Below are 26,548 nucleotides of genomic sequence, written 5' to 3'. Positions count from 1 at the left end.
GACAATTAATGTAATTTATATAATTTTATTTTTTTTACATCAAACTGTGTCGAGAAAATAAATATTTTGATTTTTTTTTTGAATAATTAATTTTATAATATTTAAAATTGGAGGTGTGAGTTTAAGGTGGCTATCAGTAATATTAAAATAATTTTTTAACAAAAACGTTTATATTGCAAAATAATTTTAATGCACTAATATATATTTTTGCAAATTGTATACATCAAATATAATATAATAGTTGTCAAATAACATATTTTAAAATAACTTATGTAAAGTATATATATTTGTTTTTTCAAAGTTTAAAGTGTGAGGCCGGTGATATTGAACTAAATTGTATGCTATTTTGAATATAACTATATAATTTTTATTTGTATATATTTACCTTTTGACAATTAATGTAATTTTTGTAATTTCAAAATATTTTAATTTTATTATCTTTTTTTTGAAGAATTAATTTTATAATGTTTAAAATTGGAAGTGTCAGTTTAAGGTGGATATCAGTAATATTAAAATAATTTTTTAATAAAAAGTTTTCGTTGTAAAATAATTTTAATGCTCTAATGTTTTACTTTTGCAAATTATATAAAAATTGTATAAATCAAATATAACATAGTGATTTTCAATTAACATATTTTAAAATAACTTATTTCAAAGTTTAAAGTGCCGGGGGTGGGACACCGAGTAATGTTGAACTAATTGATATGTTTAACAATTGTATTAGTGTCTTTTTCGCGAGGCTTGAACTATCAGGCTTGTTGTGTTCTATTTTAATATATTAATTGACTTTGTAAAAAAAGAACTTACAGAATTTGCATAGTATATAAATAATAAATTTAGTACAAATTTATACATTTTTACATTTTATTGAAAAAATCAGATTAAATAGTATCATAGTATATAAATAATAAATTTAGTTTATATGAATACTTTTATTGTATTTAAGTAATAAAATTATTAAGTTCATTCAAATTATGTATAAAACAATATTGGATAGATAAAAGTGCAATATTAAACTATGAAAAGTTTGGATAAATTATGTAACCTTATGTAATATTGATTTTAAGGTCAATTATCTTTTTATATTAAAATATTAAATATTGAATGAATTAATGAAAATCTCTAAATATTTAAAAAAAGGGATAGTGTGATATTTATATGATATTTTTATGCATTTCAAAATATATGGATACACAGTTTACATTTTCGAAAAATTATATTTATCTGCATTTCAAAATCATTGTTATATTTTATGTAATTTTAAATTTTTTACAACAAACTATGTCGAGAAAGAAATATTTTAATTTTATAATATTTTTTCAATAATTAATTTTATAATGCTTAAAATATGAGGTGTTAAGGTGGATATCAGTAATATTAAAATGAATTTTTTATAGAAAAATTTCGTTAGAAAATAATTTTAATGTACTAATGTTTTCTTTTGTAAATTGTATACATCAAGTATAAGTTGTCAATTAATATATTTTAAAATAACTTATATAGAGTATTTATATTTTTTTCAAAGTTTAAAGTGTGAGGTGTCGCCTAACGTGATGGCGGGTAATATTGAACTAAATTTTATATCAAAATTTAGCTATTATTTTGAATATTTTTTTTTTTGAAGAATTCATTTTATAATGTTTAAAATTGGAAGTGTCACTTTAAGGTGACTATCAGTAATATTAAAACGTTGAAGAATCAAAATTTGTGTCGACGGGTATTTCAACCATCCTTATATTACTTTTATGTCATCTGTGTCGTTTTCAAACCTGATTAATATTTGATAACGTCATATTTTTTGTTAGAGCTCTCATCTCCCTTTATAATCTAACTAAAGCAGGTTATAAGGTTAATATCTAAAACAAGTGCATATACTGCATCTGTTTATGTAGATATTTGGTTATTGTTGCAATTTCGTCAATATTATCTTGTGTATGATGTTCCATGCACGGGTAATCTTAGATTTATGTGAAAAGTTTAAACATGATATCGGTTTTATGCATGTTGAGGGGATTTTGACTCACAACAAGAAAATGGTTATCAAAACAACTTGATAATCATCCCACGCTGTTCAAACATAGGGGAGTAAAAAAATGTGGTATCACTGATACACATACTACATTATTTTTTTATTACTTATTCTTCTATTTCTTTTTATTTTGACATTATTAGTGGCAAGTTTAAATACAACATATCTTATAAATATTCCAGAATTTAATTTTTTTAAAAAGAACTAATGAATATGCTTTCTATCCTGGTGATTATGCTATCGATGTGCGCATTTTTATACCTATATCACTTTCATCACCCTCAAATGCAAGTTACGCGTGACCGGTTATATTGTTACATTTCTTACCGTGTTAGACACAATATTCATGAAACAAGTTTTCTAAACTCTCAATCATATTCTCTGTGATTACAGTTGACAGAGAATATTGTGGATACACAAACTCTCAGTCAATTAATCAATGAAAATTGTGCATATCTGTTTAAAAGTTGAAAATATTATGCAACTCTACCATAATCAACTTCATTTAACTGTACTATATATTCACATGCTTGGGCTCTCAACCTATACTCAAACATCAGAAGAACATAATAGAGATACACATTCTTGATTTTCTCAAATATAAATTGAAGTTTTATATTAATTTATTAAGTTTCTCCTCTTCTTGCATTCAGATATGAACGAGCATCTGCATTTTTCCACTTTGGATGCTACCCAAGTAGCTTGGAAATTGAAGGTTCGAGTGACAAGAATGTGGATATCAAGGAATAACCATGGGGAGGCAATCAGGCATAATCTTATTCTGTTGGACTGTGAGGTGTGATTTAATTATATCAGTTGCATTCGAACCATTGTTCACATCTCTTGGCGCATATTTTGCATATTAACATCCTAATTTTAATCCCGATGATGAGAAATTATGATTTCTTCTGCAACAAGATATGAACAAGATCATGATATGTTCCTGGATTTCTCCTTCATCAGGATATGAATCAATATCAGGATATGAATCAAGGTTTGTTAGCATCAGGATTAGAATCATCATGTGATTACAATCTTAACTTTCAATTAGATTCTCCATGATTACAATTCACAAGGAAAAATATTATGGCTACACAAATTCTCAGTCAATTAATCAATAAAAATAGTGCATATCTGTTTAAAAGTTAAAAAGATGATGCAACTCTACCATAATCAATTTCGTTTAACCGTACTATATATTCACATGTCTGGGCTCTCAACCTATACTCAAACATCAAAAGAAGGTAATAGAGGTACATATTTTTTATTTTCTCAAATATACATTGAAGTTCTATAGTAATTTATTAAGCTTCTCATCTTCTTGCATTCAGATATGGGCGACCATCAGCATTTGTCCACTCTGGATGTTACTCAAGTAGCTTGGACATTGAAGGTTCGAGCGAACAATCCCATTTCTCACATCTATTGGAGCATACTCTACATATTAACATCCTGATTCTAATCTTGATGCTGAGAAATCTTGATTTCTTATGCAACAAGATATGAATTAGGGTTTGTCAGTATCAGGATTAGAATGAGGATGTGATTACAATCTTAACTCTCAATTATATTCTCCATGATTACAATTCACATAGAATATTGTGGCAAATTTAGCATCAGGATTAGAATCAGGATATGAATATGAATATTATATTGTTTCATATCTATGTTTCCAGTTAACCTTTTTTTTAAAAATATTTGCAGAACACACATATGCTCGCAATCTTGCCATTAGCTATTTGGAATCAATTTGTGATTTCCATGACATCTACTGTTCAAGAGACTTCCAACAAATCTTTTAGAAAACTGGAGAATCATTTTGCAAATTATAGAGCATTGATATGGATCTGTGCTGATAAAAAATATTTAAATTGTATAATATTTAAACGACAAGGCGTCGCAATAATATTAAAATAATTTTGAATAAAAATTTCCTTTAGCAGAATAATGACTTTTGTTTTAATGCACTAATTTATATGTTTTGTATATGTATTCAGGTAAAATATTATGGTTTTCAATTCAACAGTTTTAAAATAACTTATATTAGTATTTATATCTTTTAATTTTCAAAATTTTAAATTGCGAGGTGTCGCCGTAAGGCGACGCCGAGTAATATTGCACTATTTTTTTATATTTAAGTTATATATATAGCAATACAGTTAGAGAGTAATTGACAAAAATTGATTTCAAATTTACATGTATAAGCAATATATGTAGAAATGTAACATTGTCGTTTTCAATTCAACTGTTTTAAAATAACTTATATTGAGTACTTTCATTTTTTAATTTTCCAAATTTTAAACTACGAGGTGTCGTCATAAGACGATGCCGAGTAATATAGAACTAATTTTTTTATATATTTAAGTTATATATATAGAAATACAGTTAGAGAGTAATTGACACAAATTAATTTCAAATTCATATGTTTAAGCAATATATATAGAAATGTAACATTGGAATTGTGAAAAATGTCATCGCCATCGCCCTTGTGAGCATTCTCCTCCTTCCTAAGTACGATTGAGTGGGTCTTGTTCATGTGACAAGTTAAACCTTTTATTCCTTTTTTTCCTAGTTAAACCTTTTACTCCTTTTTTCCTAATCATTAATCTATCCGTTTTCAATTCTTGTTTCTTTGTATTATGGCGTCATCCACACAAAACTTGGAGGAAATGTATGAAAACCTCTCTTTCGAGGAGGAAGAAGGAGTCCTATTTGACGAAAGAGAAGGGGGGTGTCAGCAGAATACATACATCTTGGTGGGGAGTTTTTTGACCGTAAAAAATATCAATTTCATGGCCATGCAGAGTATGATGGCATCTTTGTGGATACCAAGGGAAGGGGTGGAGATACATGACTTGGGTAACCACAGATATTCGTTTGTGTTTTTTCATAGTCTGGATATACAAAAGGTAATAGATGGTGGTCCTTGGAGCTTTGAATCAAATCCGTTGGTGTATCATCGTTTGAGAGCCATGGAAGATGCTAACCTGGTGCCGTTAAATAAAATGGAGATTTGGGTTCAAGTCCATGACCTGCCATCTGGAATGGTGTCGGAGAAAATTCTTGATAGCATTGGAAGCCAAGTTGGAGATGTGATTAAACTGGACCCCACAGATACTAATGGAATGTGGAAACAATATATGCGGATTCGAGTGGCTTTAAACATAGAAAAACCATTAAAGAGGAGAATAAAGCTGAAACGTGAAAATGGGAGTTGGAGCTGGATAAATTTTAAATAAGAACGCTTGGGAACCTTTTGTTTTGTGTGTGGAAGGATTGGCATTCGGATAGAGACTATGGGGTTGTGTATGCAAATTCATAAAAAACAATTGAACGAGCATATGGAGTTTGGTTACGAGCTCCACATAAAAATGCGAAATTGCAGCAGATGGGATCAAAATGGCTGCAAAATGGTAAGGATAGTGGTCAAAGTAGGTGGTCGGACGGTGGTGGTATGGCGAAGTTCGGTGCTAAGGGGGGGAAAACGGTGGCAGCGAATTTCATGGAGACTGATGGGGTAGTTAGAGAAAATTTAGGAGGGGAGGATGTGATTCAATTTCGTCAACGAGAATCAAGGGAGAAACAGAGTATGGCTGGGATACCCATTACTGAAAATACGGGGGTGATGGATGAAGGACGCGGGAATTTTGAAAATGAGGTGGTAGTGTTGGACTCTAAACGAAAACGTATAAAAATAGTAGAAAATTAGGAGAAAATTAAGGAGACTGAAATGGGTTTGGATAATCAAATGGCTATCGGGCCAAAAACGGGCTAGAGGCGGGACTTGGACACCAAGCCCGCCTAGAAAAATGAGTTTGTTATCTTGGAATTGTCGTGGGCTGGGTAAACCACGGAAAATTCAATTTTTAAAAGAAATTACCCAAGAAAAAAAGCCCAGCATTATTTTTTTATCAGAAACTTTATCAAAAGAAAAGAAAATAAGAGCAGTGTGTAGGAGTATAAATTTTGAGGGTTATGTTGCAGTCGATGTGCAAGGGCGGAGTGGGGGCCTGGCTCTAATGTGGAAGAATAAGGACGGATGTAAAGTAACGAAGACCACTAGAAATTATATTGATTTTGAAGTCACGAATGAACAGGTTGGCAGTTGGAGGTATACGGGGTTTTATGGATTCCCAGAGAGACAAAGAAGGTATGAGTCGTGGGAGATGTTACGTAACTTGGCTGGAGAATCGGTGTTTCCATGGTGTGTGATCGGCGATTTTAACGATATGATGTTTGAAATGGAGAAAAGGGGAGGGAGAAAACATCCGTATAACTTGTTGTTAGGATTTACAGAGACGTTAAATGATTGTGGTCTCCGTGACTTGGGATATGTGGGAGAGCAGTTTACTTGGGAAAGAGGGAGAGGCCAGCATAATTGGGTTCAAGAGAGGCTAGATAGGGGGTCGCAACTCAGAGTTGGTGTGATCTGTTTCCTTTGGCGGAGGTGCAATCTATTGAGGTGACAACATCAGACCATCTCCCATTGTTCCTTAATCTTATGAAGCAAGTGTATGTTCCAAGGGCAAAGCGTTTCAAATTCGAAAATACATGGATTAGGGAGCAAGATTGCAGGGGTGTTGTGAAGCAAGGTTGGGAGCGTGCTGGGTGTGGCACTGTTTTGGAGAAAATTCGTAGCTGTGGTAGTATATTACAGGAGTGGGGGGGGGGGGAGAAAAATCGTCGATACAAGCAGCAGGTGCAAGATTGTAAAAAGTCGTTGCGTAAGTTACAGTCAAGAAGAGATGCGGCTGTGGTCAAGCAATATAGTGAGATCCGCAATACTTACTTGAAGTTGCTGGAAAGACAGGAGATATACTGGAAACAAAGAGCTAAGCAACATTGGCTGCGTGAAGGAGATAGAAATATACGTTATTTTCACCGTTTTGCTTCTACAAGAAAGAAGAATAATAGTATCGATCGCATAAAAAATGCAAATGGCAGGAGTCAAAGGAAGGCATTTGGGATGTGATTGAAACGTATTTTGTGGAGTTGTTTAGGTCATCAAATACTCAGGCCCAGCTATCTGAGCGAGAGGGAGTGAACATGGTGACAGAAAGTGACAATGAGGAGTTGTTGGCGGAGATACATGAAGATGAGGTTAAGGAGACGGTTTTTGCTATGCATCCGGATAAAGCATGTGGACCGGATGGTCTTAATCAGGCTTTTTTTCAAGTTTTTTGGGATATTGTAAAGAATGATGTGATTAAATTTTGTCGAAGATTTATGCAATATGGTGAGTTACTTGTTGAAGCCAACGAGACTGTGATGTGTTTAATACCAAAAGTTAAGGAGCCAAAGGTGATGGGAGATCTCCGACCCATCTCCTTGTGTAATGTGTTAATGCGGATTCTAACGAAGGTTCTTACAAACAGGTTGAAGAAAGTTTTCGGCGCAATAATATCGGATAGACAAAGTGCTTTTGTGGGGGGTCGATTACTAACGGATAATGCTTTAATAGCTTTCAAAATCAATCACTATATGAAGAGGAAGACTCAAGGCAAGGAAGGGGTCGCTGGTTTGAAAATAGATATCTCGAAAGCTTATGATAGGTTGGAGTGGTCATTTATACGGAGTATGTTGCAAAAATTCGGTTTCTCTGACCTATGGGTGGAACGAGTAATGCAGGTGATCACCTCTATTTCTTATAATTTTTTACATAATGGGGAAGAATTTAGACATGTGATCCTGCAAAGGGGAGTGCGTCAAGGTGATCCAATGTCACCATATATATATATAATATGTGCGGAGGGATTAAGCTCAATTATTCGACGTAATGAAGAGGTGGGTTTGATTACAGGATGTAAGATAGCAAGGGAAGCTCCAGCAATTTCTCATCTCCTTTTTACGGATGACTGTTACTTCTTTTTTAAAGCCAATGAGAGGGAGGCAAGGTCAATGTCCAATATTCTGCATCGTTATGCTGAGGCTTCGGGTTAGGTAATAAATTTAGCTAAATCCGTTGTCACATTTTCGTCCAATACTAGCAGGGGAAGTAGAGCAGCAGTATGTGAAATCCTGGGAGTTACAGAAAGTGATAGTCCTGGTAAATATCTAGGCATGCCCATGTGAATTGGGCAAAATAAACATTCGACCTTCAGTTTTCTAGTTGATAGGGTGAATCAAAAGTCGCAGACGTGGAGTGCACAATCAATCTCAAAAGCTGACAAGGTGACGTTGTTAAAAACGGCTGCACAATCTATACCTAATTTCTGGATGAATCTATTGTTGTTACCAGTTGGTATTTGTGACAAAATTGAGAAAAGTATGAATGCATACTGGTGGGGTTCAGGTGAGGATAAGAAGGGAATCCGGTGGATAAAGTGGGAGAGGTTATGTGAAGTGAAAGAAGCTGGGGGTTTGGGTTTTCGAAATCTTACCGAGTTCAAGTTGGCCATGTTGGCGAAACAGGCATGGAGGCTTATTAATAATGTTAATCCTCTAGTTACTGAGTTGATGAAGGCTAAATATTATCCGCATACTGATTTTTTTGGGGCTGAGCTTGGGTCGAATCCATCTTATATGTGGAGAAGTATAATGGCATCTCAGGAAGTAGTGAGATCAGGGTGCAGGCGAAAAATTGGGAATGGGAGAGACACGAGTATATGGGGGAGTCCGTGGTTGCCTTGTGAGGATAATGGATGTTTAACAAGTCCGATTTATGGGGACATGGCGTATAACCCAGTGAAGGGTTTAATGATGGTTGATCAAAATGTGTGGGACATGGAGATATTGAATGATTTGTGTAACGAGCGAGACAGGAATTTGATTTTGCAAGTGCCCTTCCCTCGTTATAATAAACTTGATTCTTGGTATTGGCTGTTTGACGGAAGTGGTGAATTTACGGTGAAGAGTTGTTATCGAAGGCTTCGGGGAGAAAGCCAAGGAGATGAAGCTGGCTTTTGGAAGAGGACTTGGAGTTTACACATGCCAGGGAAGGTGTTAAATTTCTTATGGAGAGCTTATCATAATGTATTTCCCATAACGATTGAATTGGCAAAGAAGTGTGTGGATATAAACCATGCGTGTGCTATTTGTAATGATCATGTGGAGGATGCGAATCATGTCCTATTTACATGTAGAGCTGCTAGAGAGTTGTGGCAAGCAGTGGGGGAGCAAAGCCTGATGAATGTAGAGGAGGGGGAGGATGTGAAGGAGGTCCTGAAATGAGAATTTATGAATAGTTTTAAGCAGCGATGCGTTATGATCGGGCTCCACTGCTGGGGATTATGGTACAGGCGAAATGCGTGGGTTTGGGAGAGAAAATTCTTGCCAGATTTTACTGTTCGTACCATGGTTACTACGATGTTGCAGGACTGGAGACGAAGCCAGGAAGCTGGAGCTGGTAGGGAGGGGAGAATGGGTAGACAGAGTAGTGGAAAATGGACTAAACCGCCTGAGGGATGGATCAAAATTAATGTAGATGTTGCATGCCCTCAACAGAGGAATCGAATTGGAGTTGCGTGTGTAGCTCGTGATGATCGTGGTGCTTTTTTAGGAGCCAGAAGCAGTGTTATTGAGGGAGGGCGTCAAGCCCGTGAGGCTGAAGCATTGAGCCTGTATGAAGCTCTCTGCTAGGTTCATCAATGGCGAAACAGTCGGTGTATTTTTGAGATGGACTCGAAGATTGTGGTGGATGCAATTCATGAAAAGCATGGAAACTCAAATTTTCACACTATTATTGATGATTGTGTCTCATTTCTCAAATACTTTAGGGAAGTATTATTAGTTTTTGATTATCGATCTGCGAATACCGTGGCTCATTTGTTAGCACAAGCTGCGGATTCTATGTCAGGTCCTAGGGAGTGGTTCGATATTGCTCCTGATTTTATCCGATGTAATTTGTTGATTGATACAAGTGAATGAAAGCAAGTGCATCTTTTCAAAAAAAAAAATGTAACATTGCAGTTTTCAATTCAACGGTTTTAAAATAACTCATATTAAGTATTTACATTTTTTTAATTTTCCAAATGTTAAACTGCGAGGGGTCGCCGTAAGGCGACGCCGAGTAATATTGAACTAATTTTTTATATTTGAAATTTATATACAGAAATACAGTTATAGGAGTAATTGACAAAAATTGATTTCGAGTTCACATGTTTAAGCAATATATGTAGAAAAACATATATGTGAAAAAATATTGATTAACTGAAAAAAAAACTTAAACAATATTTATAAACTGAAAAAACTGTGTAAATAATATTTATTGACTGAAAAAGTGAACGATACAAAATGAAATATAAACAAAATATCAACACCTATCTAAATTGAATTAATTATAAACTAATAACAAAATATATAAATGAAATTGTATGATTTAAAAATATTTTTAAAATAAATTAAAGTTCAATGAGATACTAATTCATATTATTATAGGGAGATACTGATTTGTTAAAATTTGTTCACAGACACATGTTTACAGGGATACTGATTTGTTAAAATTTGTTCACAGACACATGTTTACAAATGCATTAGAAGCCAAATTTGAACATAAATCAGGCTCAACTTGATCATCGCATGCTGGAAACTCCTTCACAAGCTAAAAAAAATCAACGTAAGAGACGTGTAACAGTTCATATTCCAGAGCCTGAGCAAATTGGTGTCAAAAGGCCAGGTATTTCGACATACTCATTTATCAACATCACACAATATTAAAAAGTATTGCAACCTTGAACTGATATTTTCTATTATTTATACTCAGTTTGGTTTCCAGCTTCACATGGTATGTCCCCGTCTTTGTGAGCCTATATAGTTTCGTACATGTTTATGATTTAAATTAAAATAGCATTCTCTAATATCAATTTCAGATAACAATGATTCAATAAGAACGCCTAGAGCAAATGACAATTCTTCTGCGTCTGGTAAAAGGAATTTGTTTGAAGCATTCAACGACGCTGCTGAGATACAAATTGAACACATGCCGGACTATAAGCAATATATTTTTGGTAAAATATATTAAGACATATTTCAGTCAGTTTTTTAGACAATGAGCCATTTTGTATTTACCAGAAAAAATTATATTTCTATATATTATTTTTTTTCAGATGATAATGCAGATGACTCAGACGCTGAAGGTATGTTCAAACTGATAACCACTCATTACAATCAAACCTCAATGATTATCCTATTTAGATGACCATTAATCTATTTCTTTAATATTATCATAGTACAACTCATAGAGGTGAGTACTTATCCGATGATGAAGAAGACAATATTCAATATTTCCCATGTAGCATAAATATTTTAACAAGATCACAAAGGAAACATAATTTATGAAACTATGACATTTTTATCTTTATATTAATTTTTATTGTTAGATTTATGGACGGGATACATGGACCTCGGGCCTCCATCTAAGGTATATCATAAGTGTTACACACAAATGTGGAATGAAGAACGGAATAATAAATCATCGAAGAATAACACACCAACTGTATGTGTATGACACTGAAAATGAAATAGAAAATTGCATGAATGCAGTACCTGGCTCAGAAGTGCTTGATCCAAATATTGTAGAAGGGTTGTTAAAGATGCTTGACAAAAATAATCAATTGGCAGAAGGTTTTCGTTATGTGCGTGATCGTATTAATCTTGGTGAAACAGACGACTTTAGTTTGCTTTTGGTTTCATCTAAGTCAGCCTCTGGCAGAAAAAACCAGGTTGGACCTTTAAATGAGGTGGCAGCCTTGGTAGTTGGAGATAGCGATGATACTTGCCCATTCAGAGATATTATCGTTCAAACAAAGCAGATGTATCTGAAAAGAATATATGTAACCTGCAAGCACTTTATGCAGCTTCAATATCCATTGCTTTTTCCTTATGGTGATGATGGTTTTCATCTAGATATTCCCCTTCACAACAAGAAGCCTAAAGTGCCGGATGAGAATGTAAGTGATCTACATCCAGATGAGACTCAACACAGAACTACTGTCACAATGCGAGAATATTATGCTTATAAGTTAATGATACACCCAGAATAAGGTACTTTTAACCACTGTCTTCTGATGCATAATATATTAGGGTTGTGCTATCTTTAGTGCTAACTTTATATTTACTATAACATGCATGAATCTTCATCTTGGCGGTCGTTTATGGAAACAATTTATGGTAGATGCCTTTGCAGCAGTTGAGCAATATAGACTGGACTGGATTCGAGCTCATCAGAATATAATAAGGTCTAATCTTTATAAATCTATTCGTGATTCGGTATCAAAAAGTGATACAAATTCATCTACAAAAGGCAAGAATGTCATCCTTCCTGCAACTCACACTGGTTCGCAAAGATATATGAATCAATACTTCAAAGATTCATTAGCTATTTATCGTACCATCGGCCATCCATCCCTATTTTTGACAATGACGTGTAATACACAATGGCCTGAGATTAAGAGTATGATGAATTTTTTCCCTGGAGTAGATGTTGCTGACAAACCTGATGTGACAGCAAGAGTTTTCAAGTTAAAACTTGACCAGTTGCTGGACCTTATCAAAAACAAGAATTATTTTGGGAAATACATAAGAGGTAGTAATGCACTCTTATGATTTAGTTTCTTCCTTACAATTATAAAATCTTAGTTTATTACATATTGTTTATACCTTTTAAAGTCGTAAATAAATATATCATTGTTTCTTTCTTTTGTAGTAATGCATGTAATTGAATTCCAAAAGCACGGTCTTCCTCACTGTCACATGTTAATATGGTTGCACCCGAGAGATCGCCCACAAAATGTTGATGACATTAATCAGTTAATCTCGGCTGAAATACCGGATAAAAATCATGATCCTATTGGTTTTAATGTTGTCAACAGTCACATGATTCATAGGCCATGTGGAAAAGATTACTCCTACTCTCCTTGCATGGTTAAGGGGAATTGTGGTCGCCATTTTCCTAAAAGGTGTTGATTTTTTCATATTTGGCATTTGCATTGGTATATGTTTAATAAGCCTGTGTTTTTTATACCAAGATTTAACAAGATAAATGTAGCAATATAATAACCATCCTTTTTTTCCTTATCCAAGTTTAATGCTCACACATTTTTTGACGATTGTGGCTTTCCTGTATATCGTAGACGACGCACAGGATTGATTGTGACAAAGAAAGGAGTGGAACTTGATAACCAATACGTGGTTCCTTATAATAGGGATTTATTAGTCCGTTTCCACTGTCATATTAATTTGGAGGTTTGTAACAGTTCGCGATCTTTGAAGTATTTATTTAAATACTGCTTGAAAGGTCACGATACGGCTACCATGATTCTGAGGAAAAAACAGCAAGGAAATGAAGCAAGCACTTCATCTTCAAAACCAAAGTCAAATGATGAAATAAAAAATTTCCTTGATGGTCGTTACATATGTGTTTCAGAAGCTTCCTGGCGTCTTTTAGGATTTGACATACATAATCGTTTTTCTACTGTTGAGCATTTATCAGTGCATTTGGAAGGCGAAAAGAGTGTGTCTTTTAAGCAACATGAAAATCTTCAAGACGTTGCGGAGAAGGCTAAAAAGAGATTTAGCAAATTGGAAGGATGGTTTCAGGAAAATAAAAACATACCAGAGGCAAGACAGTTTATATATCATCAGTTTCCTCAGAATTTTACTTGGAAACAGGATCAAAACAGGTGGAAGATTCGTGAACGTGGTACAGTTTTTGGGCGTTTATATGATGCTCATGCATCTTCTGGAGAAACATTTTATCTGTGTATTATTTTGATGCACATTAAAGGAGCAACATCTTTCAAAGACCTCAGAACTGTTAATGGCATTGTGTATAATACATACAAAGAGGCATGTGATGCTCTTGGCCTATTAAAGGATGACAAACAATGGGATGTCGCCATGTTAGATATATTTGATAATGTCATGGCTAATATAATTTATGTTTAGATTTCAGATCTTACTTAACAGGACAAATCAGTACTTAACCGTTGATCAGTACTGTAACACCCCCAAATCCGGGGTCGGGGATTCGGGTTGTCACGAGTTCCATTTCCCTTAATAACACTCAATCTTAATAAACAATCAACTACTCTGTACTGTGACCCCACAATAAACACACACACCACAAGTTATAGTCTCAAAGATGAATATCCAAAAATAACACGAGTCATTTTATTCCAAAATTATATGCCAATACACCTTAAAAGGGTTTCTGAATAAATTTACATTTCTTTGCCATTATTACAATTGATAAAGATACATAAGTCTGGTACATCAAAAGTTGAAAGCCTAGCCTATTGGTAGTTCCTACCTCAGCTACAGCGACATCAACGCCTATAGGAAACTGCGGAACGTTTCCTATCCGCTCGCGAATTGGGAGCTTGGTCCTGTTCATCTTTTCTATCTGTTATTGTGTGATGAAAGAAGAAAGCAAGGGTGAGCAGCAAGCCCACCAAAATAATATGTATAATGATTAACAATATATGAGCCTTCTCATAGTACTCATGAAAGTCTTGGTCAAAAAAAATGGACCAAGTTTGATATCTTAATGCGATGAAGTCGCAAAATATTCAGTATATATACTTATATACTTTTCAAAATCTTGGAAGTCCTCTTCCATGCCTAATATACACAAAGTTCCAGTTTATAACTGTATAAAAATATCGTTGCAAGGTGATCTCATATATCTTACCTTGTCTCAACATTTTTGTGAAAATCTTTGTCATGCATAAGATAATCATTAACCAGATATAAGATGAAAAGATGAATTTACAAGACACTCTAGTATACTTATATCTTTTCCAAATATTACTTGAACTACCACCGTTCAAGTTATAATCAGTTCAAAAGTTCATCACATAGATGAGACTACAAGACAAGATTTGAATAGATTCAATCTTTGAATATCATTATAAATAATGAAGTTACGAGATACTTCATTAAATCCCTATATATATATATACACCTATATATATACATTTCATACACTCCTTGAAAACCTCTGTTATGAAAATTATAAACAGAGTTGCAATATCCAATGAATTTGGAAAGGAGAAAACCTTGGCATAAACCTGATATCTTGCTGATCAGGCAAAGATACCAATAAGTAACCTTTTCTACTAGTAGATGGACGAATTCCCCACTGGTCATCACCCTGGCCGCAATAGGACCTTATGCTGGACTGCCACTCAGCCACTTACGTATTTGATGGACTCCCACTGAGCCACTTACACTTTCATGGACGCCCACTGAGCCCATGTTGCTTATGCCGACTCGACAGATGGACTTACTTTCCGAACGTTGGGTAAGTAATCAATTCATTTACCAAAACTGCAACCTTGTTGCGAATATAAAATACACCACAGAGCCGGATCCCTTAGATTTTTGAGCGAGTATTCAAGTCCCTTAAAATGGAAGATCTTGAATTTGAAAACAAGTTTTGGGATCCGTTCTAACCTTTTAAATTCATTTTGAAGACTCGAAAACATTTTTAAGAATGTTTGGAGTAAGGCTGATTTAATAAAATAAATCAGTCCCGATATGAAAGAAATATCTGAATATTATTATTTAAATAATATTCCCATGAAGAATAATTGAGGTAGAAATTGGAAAACTTATACTTGAATGAATAGCAAATAATCAAAGATATACTTATACGAAAGTAATATCTTTATTTGAATAATCGAAAATAAGTTTGATTATCGAAGTATTATTCTTTAATAAAATAAAGAATATTATTAAATAATAAGCGGAGTCATAATACCTCGAATGAATATTATAAATAATATTCATTAAATAAAATAAAGGAGTCAATACATCCTCCAATGACTATACAATTAATAATCATTAATTAATATAAACTGAGTCATAAGCCCTCCGATGAATATTCAAAATAGTATTCAATAAATAATATAAAGTTATCAAATAACCCTTATTCGATTAATAGTTTTGAAAACTATCACCATATGTATATATAAGTATATATATATATATTTATATACATATATACAAAATCTACTCGGGATCCTCGACTCCCGGTTTTAGAAAACGTTTTCACCTTTTATCCCCTATACTAAGGGTATACGCAACTACTTGCTTATTTCTAGCATAGGTATTATGCAACTATAAGCATTGAAATCAACAGATAGATAACCAGATTACGAAACAGACATGCATATATACCATATCAGCATGCTCCAATATATCGCAAAATTTGCTAATAACAATCATGCACTATCACAAGATAATGCATATACATATATACATCACCACAACAGTATAACGGGTAGCCTGAGTGCTCCCGGATAGACTTAAGCTTAGAGTGGGTCCGATAACCTATGAACAACAACATAAGTCGGAATTAAACTCCGGTCGCTTAAGAAACTAGACTTTAACTATTTAGAGTCCTAACGTTTGAGTACCCTCGGCTCCACCATTTTTAATAAATTAACCATTAAGGGTTTTAAGGTAATTCTTTCGCGAGTATCTTACCAACTGCCTAATCCACTTTACATAATTGTTTCTTACCCCAATTAGTCATTTAAGGTCCTTAACCAGGGTTTCAAAGTAAGGCGAGGGGTAATGGTTCGGATGCGAAACACCGTTACTTAAAACGGTCGTTTCTCCTAAACCGTACATCGGATTCAAACGAACCACATATCAAAACGAAGCTCATAACATGAACTATCTAATCATGGCAATGGTCAAAACCTAACAGGGAGTTATCGGGTCCTGATGTTAAGAGCAAAAACAGTCTAAAGTAAATTGGACATTACGACGGCTATGTTTACGCGATTTCCCAAATTTTTACCATTCCAAATCATATCAATCCAACTACCAATCAACAAAAACTCAAGATACACATCAATGCTACTGATTTCAGTCATAATAAGCTCAAGGATCACAATCCAATCATATATTATAACATCTCCAAATTCAACTAAACTACTTAACAATTAAGCTCGAATCATGCTTATCATTCAAATTACTACTCATCAATCCAAACCATCTCCAAACTTCAACATTCAAACTTATTACTAAAGGGTGTGAAGATTTATACCTTTATTGGAGGGTGGAAAGTTACTAGGAAGCCTTATGGAGCCTCCTACAAGCTTGATCTTTCCAAAGAAATCAAGAACACAAAGTTAGGCTTTAAAGTTTCTAAAAGTCCAATTGAAAGAACTATAAAAATGAAGGTCTTACCATGCTTATTTGGACGAGACTTGTGAACAAGAGTTGTAGGCCATCTCAATACCTTTCCAACGAGCTATAGAACACAACATTTGAGTGAGTATTGAAGGAGATATGGCAGTTTGAAGTTGCTGTGTTTATTTTGGCCGAGAGCTTGATGAAGAAAAGGGAAGAGCTTTTGTGTTTTTTGTGATTTGTTTTGATTTGCCTTGGTTGGTTTTGATTTGTTTTTGGTTAATTACCTTTTTACCTTGAACTTTGTGTGGTTATCATTCATCCACACCTCCTTCCCCCCTATGTCATGCTTATGTCACCTTGTGATGTCATCATCCCTTACTTGCCCTCTTCTTATTGGTTGGATGACCTCATCATCCCTAACCTCCTTGATTAACTCCTAATTGTTTGCCTAATGACCGCTGATCTGTTATACAGTTCGCTTAACTTTCTTTCTCGTTTCTCGTTTGAGGGATCATACAAGGGATCTTATTACTTGGGTTTCCTTAACCTTTTTCAATACATTATAATCCTTATATGATCCTCTCTTATAATCCTTTAATTTAAATCCTTTTTATCCTGTTACCTTATACTCAATTCTTTCCGTATCTAGTGGATTTCCGGGAAAAATCAAAGTGTTCGGAATTGGATTCTGACGATCTTTACATACACTTATATACGTACTAATAAAATCTCAGAATATCAATAACAGAACCCCTACATAGTATGGCATGAAAAGTTTCTTATTCAGCATAATCTGCAAAATCACTATTCATAAGGGGTTTAAAAATTTCCAAAAATTGGGGTTATTACAGTCTCCCTTCCTTAAAAGGATTCCGTCCCGGAATCAGATAGAAAATGAATAGGGATACTCTCTTAGCATTGCACTTTCTAACTCTCGAGTAAATTTTCCCACATTGTGGTCCTACCACCAAACTCTGCCTAGTTTGATAACCCTTCTCCTAAGCACTTGTTCCTTTTCGATCTATAACCCTTTCTGGTTGCTCCATATAGGTTACGTCTGGTTGCATGCCTATGCGCTCATATGCCCCTATTTATCTAGCATCCGAATTATACTTCCTTGACATTGATACGTGGAACACGTTATGACTTGCTACAAGTTCGGGGGTAGGGCTAGCTCATATGCTAACTTCCCAAAATGTCTTAATATATCCAAGGGTCCAACAATTTGTGGACTTAGCTTTCCTTTCTTTCCGAACCTCATCAATCCTTTCCAAGGGATACCTATATCATTACTAGGTCCCCTATTTCATACTCTTTGTCCTTTCGAGTCAAATCAGCATACCTCTTATGTCCATCTTGGGTTACTACCTGCCGTCCTCTGATTAGATCTATTATATCCCTGGCCCTTTGGGCTACTGCGGGTCTGAGCATCTTGCGCTCTACAACTTCATCCTAATATAAGGGAGATCGACATTGTTTTCCCTTAAGGATCTCATAAGGCGATATCTCAATACTGACATATGATCTATTGTCATAAGAAAACTCAATCCGTGTTAAGTGATCATTCCAAATTCTTTCAAGTCTATTGCACAGACTCTTATTATAGCTTTTAGCATTAGAGCTTTTGCTTCTTAATACCTATTCTTTTCCAGTTCGTAATCGCTACTACCTTCTGTTCCTAATATTATATTGGTTATACTTTTGCTCGTTAGCGTTGTATAACCTTTTAATAACCTCGTCAACCTTAGTATCACGAATGTGTTTCCATTTCGAATACCACCACAACTTTACTACTCCTTTTTCAGCTGTTTCTATCTTCGAAAGCTTAATCCTTCATATAGAAGTAAAAGAATTTATTGAGAGATCACTATGATCATGAACACTTGTTATATCGCATAGTTAGTACAGAAGGTGGCCAGCCTTTAGTACTTGACAAGCAATTAAACAACATGTGGTATCCTACTAGGCTTCTATCACACAGATAGATAGTCATTCGGCAATACCTCCCCTTCTGGAAGGGTTGTTCTTCTCAACTTATATGAAATGAGAATGAGAGAAAAGAACGAATTGAAGAGAATTGTATATATAAAAAATATACTGCCACAAAATATCTGGCTTGGAACCTACCTCTGAACTATAGAGGTTTGTCATAGGAGAACAAAACATATATGTATTTATATCAACATCAAGTATTATAGCATCGTATTTCACATGCCTAAATATTTTTGCTATTCCGTCCATCATTCTATATACCCATGCTCTTCCTCGAGTTTATACTCAATCACCTTTGAAACTCCCTCGACATCGAAAATCGAATCTGGAATCTCATTTTATACATCATCGATACTAGAATTCTGTGCTTGCACCGCAACCTTCCTCGTATAGTAATACGACTCTCTATTGGTAAGAGGGAATAAATATTCAATAGGTAGATACTCTACTTAATTAGTCTATCAATGATAACTTATACACTACCACGACCCGATTAGTGGTACTCAACCTCAACATCCACTCCAATACAACTCTCACGGTTGTAATCAGCTCATTACTTGCAGAATCATTGCTGCATTACTATGGTCCACCACTGACCTACTGTCGTCATTCACTTTCCATGAAATCTTACTATCTAACCATACGGAGTCCATACATGTCGTATAGAATCATTTTAAGGAGTTAACATAATCACCATTCATGATTCATGAAGAACACTCCAGATCCTGGCGTATATTCATGACATGAAGCAGATAAAATTGCAGAAGAGTTTCAATCAAAGCAACGATAGCAGATTAATACCATTCTTAATCATATGCCTTAAATAGAAGACTTAACTCAAAGGTTCTTCTAGTCCTTTTTGAAACATGGTCCTGGCTTATCTCAAGATAGTATCTTCTGAGATAGATAGCCCGCTCAAGGCGATTACACGAATTAAACCTTTACCAAACTACTATTACGGTTGGGTATTGCACAGTCATCAGAAGGAATGTCAATCTTTCAAACCATAATACAACCTTTACGGCTTCAACCATTATCACTGTATTCCTCTGGCACGAGCGCCTGCAATTGTCCTCTTACACTTAAAGTGTCGGCCACCTCTTTGGCCTTTCTTGATAGTAATATTTCCTTACAATCAATGTCATCTTAACCACTTTCACTAATTTTCTACCTCATTTCCCATCACTGCTTGTGTGAAGATGTTTTCCTTAAAATCTAATGAGTAAAAATAAAATAAAAAAAATTTATCACCATTTTTCCATAAGTTATTGCCTCAGTCTTTAGAGGTTAATCACTATCACGACTGACTCTCAATCATACTTAGAACATCTTTTATCTTAGGTCCTAATTTCCCTGAACAGTTTCAACCTTTACTGGTTCGATCCATACTTTCTCGTGGTTTAACACGTGCCCCACTTGGCATCATTATAATTACATCATATCTCCTTTATCAACATTTCTATTCTTGAGAATTTTGAATATTACCTTTCTCCTTGTAAAACCTCTAAGGTTATCCTTGAATCGTTCCTCCTGTATTCCCTAGATACAGGGCATATCAAGATACCATTTATTAATATCAGAATCATTATCTATATACTTCAGAAAACTTTCTCCATTGATCTTTAAAGGTTGTTGTTACCTTGATCCTTTCTAATTCATACTGTCAAAATTCATGCTGTCCCTATTAAGGGCGAAATGACAACCTTTATGCATTCCCCTAGGATTCGTTTTAAGTTACCGATGTTCTATCCTTAATTCCACCTTTAAAAAAGTACATGCATCCTTCCATGGATAAATCAAGTCATATATCCCTGATAAGGGTGTCTTATTCAATCATTCCCACCTCGATAGTATATGCCTAATTTTCACAATGACATCTGTATTCAAAATGAGGTCAATCAATATGGCCTCCAAAAGATAACAACGGTTATCCGCTTTTCTTGCCTAATTTGGTAACGATGACAAGGATGTTCTGGAAGATATTGGTCGTGTTCAACGTGAACTTCTTCTTAATAATTCCTTATTTACTTTTCTTGTTTATCTCAACAGTCATCTCAATGTTGGGATATCTTTCATACCTGGCGTCTCCCTTTCTGGGTACAAGCCACCGGTCTTACACTTCACATTCTTGAAGGTCACTTCCTTCATCCAATTTTCCTAATTTCTTACTTCCTTGTCTCCTCAGTCTATCCGCGTCTCATTATTTATCCTTCGAACTATCTCAAGGTTTCCTCAAATCCTCCCAACTTACAGGGGATAAAATATATGTATCTCTTATGCCTTCAACCATCAATTTTAACTCATGGTGAATCACCCTCATCCTGACGATTACATACTTTTCTATTTCTATTGCTACGAGTCTTTAGGGTTTCCTCATACCCAACTCCTTTATCATTCCTCAAACTCTATTGCCTTTATATTCCTTTTCACTTCAGTTTCTTTTTATTTTCCTTTTTCTTATCATTATTTCATGAACCAACACAACATAAGCATTGATTTCAAACATCCCGTCATTCTGGATTCGTCTCCTCAGAATGAATCTTGACAACTATTACAACTTAGATTCATAATTCATCATACTCGTCTGCCTTTGTTCTGGCTCTAAAGCTCTTACACTATCTCCATAACCTTGGGAAGTACTTTCCTGAAAACAATTGACTGAACTTAAATCAGTTTATTATAATCTCTTGCTCCGTGCCTTCCTTGGCCTTTCACCAGCGGGTGGCCTCTCTCTTAGGAGGGTAAGTGACAAAAATAGTCTTTTGTGATTCGTCAATCATTTAGAATTTCAAATGATTCCTATATTTCCTTTAGTCAGGCTCTTGCCTCGACTGGGTCAGCTTGTTCCTTGGAACTCTAAGGGCTTAGCGACTTAAAGGTCCTGAAAGAATTTCTCACCCATTGTTTCCTCAGGGTGGTGGTTGGGGATAATAGTCTAAGTCCTTTTTAGACAGGTCCATGAATTACCGTATAGGAGTACCGTCTCGGGTCTCCTTTCCTTACTCGACTTTCTGTTTCCTTAGTATGAAATGTTTCATCCTTCTCCCATACTTGGGGTTATCTTATACGTTAAAATCCTTGTTTTTCACTTCATTATGTTATGGGCTCCTTCTTTCTTGATGGCAACCTCCCTGACTATCACATTCAGGGTTTGCCCTAAATCTTATTCCTCAAACTATGGCTCTCATCTAAGTTCTCATCCTTAAGCTCTTGAACTTTTGGAACCCAAATTCTGTAGGAATACCTCATTATTCCCTTATCATCTTTCTCGGTATTAATCTTTTATCTAATTGTTGGCTCTCTGCCTTCATTCATCACTTTTTCTGGCACAATATGATCTTTTCCGATAATTCGGACTGTATTGCAATCTCAAACAGCTTTTTGGTACCGGCTACGGTTACCTTCACTTCTATTTCCATTTTCTCAAAATCTCTTATAAACTCTCCCGAAGACATTATCATCTTGAGTCTCTCCTTTTTACTAAGGGCATCCGCCACCACATTGGCTTTCCCCGAATGATAAAGAATCTCCCACTCATAATTCTTGATTAGCTCTAACCACCTCCTCTGGCGCATGTTGAGCTCTTTCTACGTGAAAATACACTAGAGCACTTATGGCTTGTGTAAATCTCGCACTTCTCTCCATACAAGTAGTGCCTCCAATCTTTAGAGCAAAATTATTGCCACGAGCCCAAGCTCATGGGTGGGGATATCGAACTTTATATTCCCTTAATTATCTTGACGCGTACGCGATTACCTTGTTGTGCTGTATAAGAAGCACCCTAATTCCTTATGCGAAGCGTCACTACAATTCACAAAATCTCCTTTTTCATCCAGCAACGCCAACATATGGGCCGCCACCAACCTTTGCTTTAGTTGTTAAAATCTTTTCTCGTATTTCTCTGTCCATTCAAACTTCTTAGTCTTACGAGTAAGCCGCGTCAAAGGGGCTACTATCTTTACAAACTTGAACGAACCTCCGGTAGTGACCGGCCAATCCTACCTCTGGTAGTTTCCCTAACCATAGTCATCAATTCCTCAGTGGTCCTTTATTCATTCTTGTCAGGATCCTCCACGAAATCCTCCTCAGCCACAATCCCTTCTAGGACAACATCCTCAACCGCTACATCCTCAAAATGAACATCATCAGGTCCTGCGTTAGGACGCTCTATCGGGTCCACAATCTGATCTCCAATAATTAATAAAACATCATCGCGTTGTTGCTCCTCAACCTCAGGGTTCGGAGTCCCGCTACCATATACGATAATGTACTACGCTTCTATCAAGATATTTATAAGGGTTCCCATAAGGGTTTTAACTGTCAGTACTACGTTAGGTAGTCCGACTATGAACTTGGCAAGAGTTCTTATTATCTTAGTGAACTTATTATTCTAACGTCATATCATCTCTGAGGTTTATAACGCTTAGCTCTGATACCATTTCTGTAACACCCCCAAATCCGGGGTCGGGGATTCGGGTTGTCACGAGTTCCATTTCCCTTAATAACACTCAATCTTAATAAACAATCAACTACTCTGTACTGTGACCCCACAATAAACACACACACCACAAGTCCGTTTCCACTGTCATATTAATTTGGAGGTTTGTAACAGTTCGCGATCTTTGAAGTATTTATTTAAATACTGCTTGAAAGGTCACGATACGGCTACCATGATTCTGAGGAAAAAACAGCAAGGAAATGAAGCAAGCACTTCATCTTCAAAACCAAAGTCAAATGATGAAATAAAAAATTTCCTTGATGGTCGTTACATATGTGTTTCAGAAGCTTCCTGGCGTCTTTTAGGATTTGACATACATAATCGTTTTTCTACTGTTGAGCGTTTATCAGTGCATTTGGAAGGCGAAAATAGTGTGTCTTTTAAGCAACATGAAAATCTTCAAGACGTTGCGGAGAAGGCTAAAAAGAGATTTAGCAAATTGGAAGGATGGTTTCAGGCAAATAAAAACATACCAGAGGCAAGACAGTTTACATATCATCAGTTTCCTCAGAATTTTACTTAGAAACAGGATCAAAACAGGTGGAAGATTCGTGAACGTGGTACAGTTTTTGGGCGTTTATATGATGCTCATGCATCTTCTGGAGAAATATTTTATCTGTGTATTATTTTGATGCACATTAAAGGAGCAACATCTTTCAAAGACCTCAGAACTGTTAATGGCATTGTGTATAATACATACAAAGAGGCATGTGATGCTCTTGGCCTATTAAAGGATGACAAACAATGGGATGTCGCCATGTTAGATATATTTGATAATGTCATGGCTAATATAATTTATGTTTAGATTTCAGATCTTACTTAACAGGACAAATCAGTACTTAACCGTTGATCAGTACTGTAACACCCCCAAATCCGGGGTCGGGGATTCGGGTTGTCACGAGTTCCATTTCCCTTAATAACACTCAATCTTAATAAACAATCAACAACTCTGTACTGTGACCCCACAATAAACACACACACCACAAGTTATAGTCTCAGAGATGAATATCCAAAAATAACATGAGTCATTTTATTCCAAAATTATATGCCAATACACCTTAAAAGGGTTTCTGAATAAATTTACATTTCTTTGCCATTATTATAATTGATAAAGATACATAAGTCTGGTACATCAAAAGTTGAAAGCCTAGCCTATTGGTAGTTCCTACCTCAGCTACAGCGACATCAACGCCTATAGGAAACTGCAGAACGTTTTCTATCCGCTCGCGAATTGGGAGCTTGGTCCTGTTCATCTTTTCTATCTGTTGTTGTGTGATGAAAGAAGAAAGCAAGGGTGAGCAGCAAGCCCACCAAAATAATATATATAATGATTAACAATATATGAGCCTTCTCATAGTACTCATGAAAGTCTTGGTCAAAAGAAATGGACCAAGTTTGATATCTTAATGCGATGAAGTCGCAAAATATTCAGTATATATACTTATATACTTTTCAAAATCTTGGAAGTCCTCTTCCATGCCTAATATACACAAAGTTCCAGTTTATAACTGTATAAAAATATCGTTGCAAGGTGATCTCATATATCTTACCTTGTCTCAACGTTTTTGTGAAAATCTTTGTCATGCATAAGATAATCATTAACCAGATATAAGATGAAAAGATGAATTTACAAGACACTCTAGTATACTTATATCTTTTCCAAATATTACTTGAACTACCACCGTTCAAGTTATAATCAGTTCAAAAGTTTATCACATAGATGAGACTACAAGACAAGATTTGAATAGATTCAATCTTTGAATATCATTATAAATAATGAAGTTACGAGATACTTCATTAAATCCCGATATATATATACACCTATATATATACATTTCATACACTCCTTGAAAACCTCTGTTATGAAAATTATAAACAGAGTTGCAATATCCAATGAATTTGGAAAGGAGAAAACCTTGGCATAAACCTGATATCTTGCTGATCAGGCAAAGATACCAATAAGTAACCTTTTCTACTAGTAGATGGACGAATTCCCCACTGGTCATCACCCTGGCCGCAATAGGACCTTATGCTGGACTGCCACTCAGCCACTTACGTATTTGATGGACTCCCACTGAGCCACTTACACTTTCATGGACGCCCACTGAGCCCATGTTGCTTATGCCGACTCGACAGATGGACTTACTTCCCGAACGTTGGGTAAGTAATCAATTTATTTACCAAAACTGCAACCTTGTTGCGAATATAAAATACACCACAGAGCCGGATCCCTTAGATTTTTGAGCGAGTATTCAAGTCCCTTAAAATGGAAGATCTTGAATTTGAAAACAAGTTTTGGGATCCGCTCTAACCTTTTAAATTCATTTTGAAGACTCGAAAACATTTTTAAGAATGTTTGGAGTAAGGCCGATTTAATAAAATAAATCAGTCCCGATATGAAAGAAATATCTGAATATTATTATTTAAATAATATTCCCATGAAGAATAATTGAGGTAGAAATTGGAAAACTTATACTTGAATGAATAGCAAATAATCAAAGATATACTTATACGAAAGTAATATCTTTATTTGAATAATCGAAAATAAGTTTGATTATCGAAGTATTATTCTTTAATAAAATAAAGAATATTATTAAATAATAAGCGGAGTCATAATACCTCGAATGAATATTATAAATAATATTCATTAAATAAAATAAAGGAGTCAATACATCCTCCAATGACTATACAATTAATAATCATTAATTAATATAAACTGAGTCATAAGCCCTCCGATGAATATTCAAAATAGTATTTAATAAATAATATAAAGCTATCGAATAACCCTTATTCGATTAATAGTTTTGAAAACTATCACCATATATATATATATAAGTATATATATATATATTTATATACATATATACAAAATCTACTCGGGATCCTCGACTCCCGATTTTAGAAAACGTTTTCACCTTTTATCCCCTATACTAAGGGTATACGCA

The 26,548-nt window shown here is 35.0% G+C and overlaps 3 protein-coding genes across 3 annotated transcripts; all 3 read left to right on the top strand.

Moving 5' to 3' along the window:
• Positions 1 to 4,668: 4,668 nt before the first annotated feature.
• On the top strand, positions 4,669 to 5,268 carry LOC141685700 (uncharacterized). The gene has a single exon (XM_074490789.1). The coding sequence runs from the start codon at positions 4,669 to 4,671 to the stop codon at positions 5,266 to 5,268; it is 600 nt and encodes a 199-aa protein (XP_074346890.1).
• Positions 5,269 to 6,530: 1,262 nt separating this feature from the next.
• Positions 6,531 to 7,001, top strand: LOC141685699 (uncharacterized). The gene has a single exon (XM_074490788.1). It carries the CDS (start codon positions 6,531 to 6,533, stop codon positions 6,999 to 7,001), a length of 471 nt encoding a protein of 156 aa, XP_074346889.1.
• A 5,093-nt stretch (positions 7,002 to 12,094) lies between these two features.
• LOC141685698 (uncharacterized) lies at positions 12,095 to 24,126 on the top strand. The gene is made up of 4 exons (XM_074490787.1): positions 12,095 to 12,551; positions 12,672 to 12,924; positions 13,099 to 13,866; positions 23,718 to 24,126. The coding sequence occupies exons 1-4, from the start codon at positions 12,095 to 12,097 to the stop codon at positions 24,124 to 24,126; spliced, it is 1,887 nt and encodes a 628-aa protein (XP_074346888.1).
• Positions 24,127 to 26,548: the final 2,422 nt, after the last annotated feature.

This window comes from Apium graveolens, chromosome 9 (genome assembly GCF_009905375.1).
Source record: "Apium graveolens cultivar Ventura chromosome 9, ASM990537v1, whole genome shotgun sequence".
Taxonomy (NCBI): Eukaryota; Viridiplantae; Streptophyta; class Magnoliopsida; order Apiales; family Apiaceae; genus Apium; species Apium graveolens.
The sequence above is the reverse complement of the archived record's forward strand: the minus strand, read 5'-3'. Positions and strand labels throughout refer to the sequence as shown.

What these genes read in the sequence shown, in the direction of transcription:
- LOC141685700 (XM_074490789.1), top strand. Translation starts at nt 4,669, where the DNA reads ATGGCGTCATCCACACAAAACTTGGAGGAAATGTATGAAAACCTCTCT.
- LOC141685699 (XM_074490788.1), top strand. Translation starts at nt 6,531, where the DNA reads ATGAAGCAAGTGTATGTTCCAAGGGCAAAGCGTTTCAAATTCGAAAAT.
- LOC141685698 (XM_074490787.1), top strand. Translation starts at nt 12,095, where the DNA reads ATGAATCTTCATCTTGGCGGTCGTTTATGGAAACAATTTATGGTAGAT. An exon ending in GGTCGCCATTTTCCTAAAAG is followed by an intron (nt 12,925 to 13,098) that starts GTGTTGATTTTT and finishes TGTATATCGTAG; the next exon opens with ACGACGCACAGGATTGATTG. An exon ending in AAACAATGGGATGTCGCCAT is followed by an intron (nt 13,867 to 23,717) that starts GTTAGATATATT and finishes GGTTTGTAACAG; the next exon opens with TTCGCGATCTTTGAAGTATT.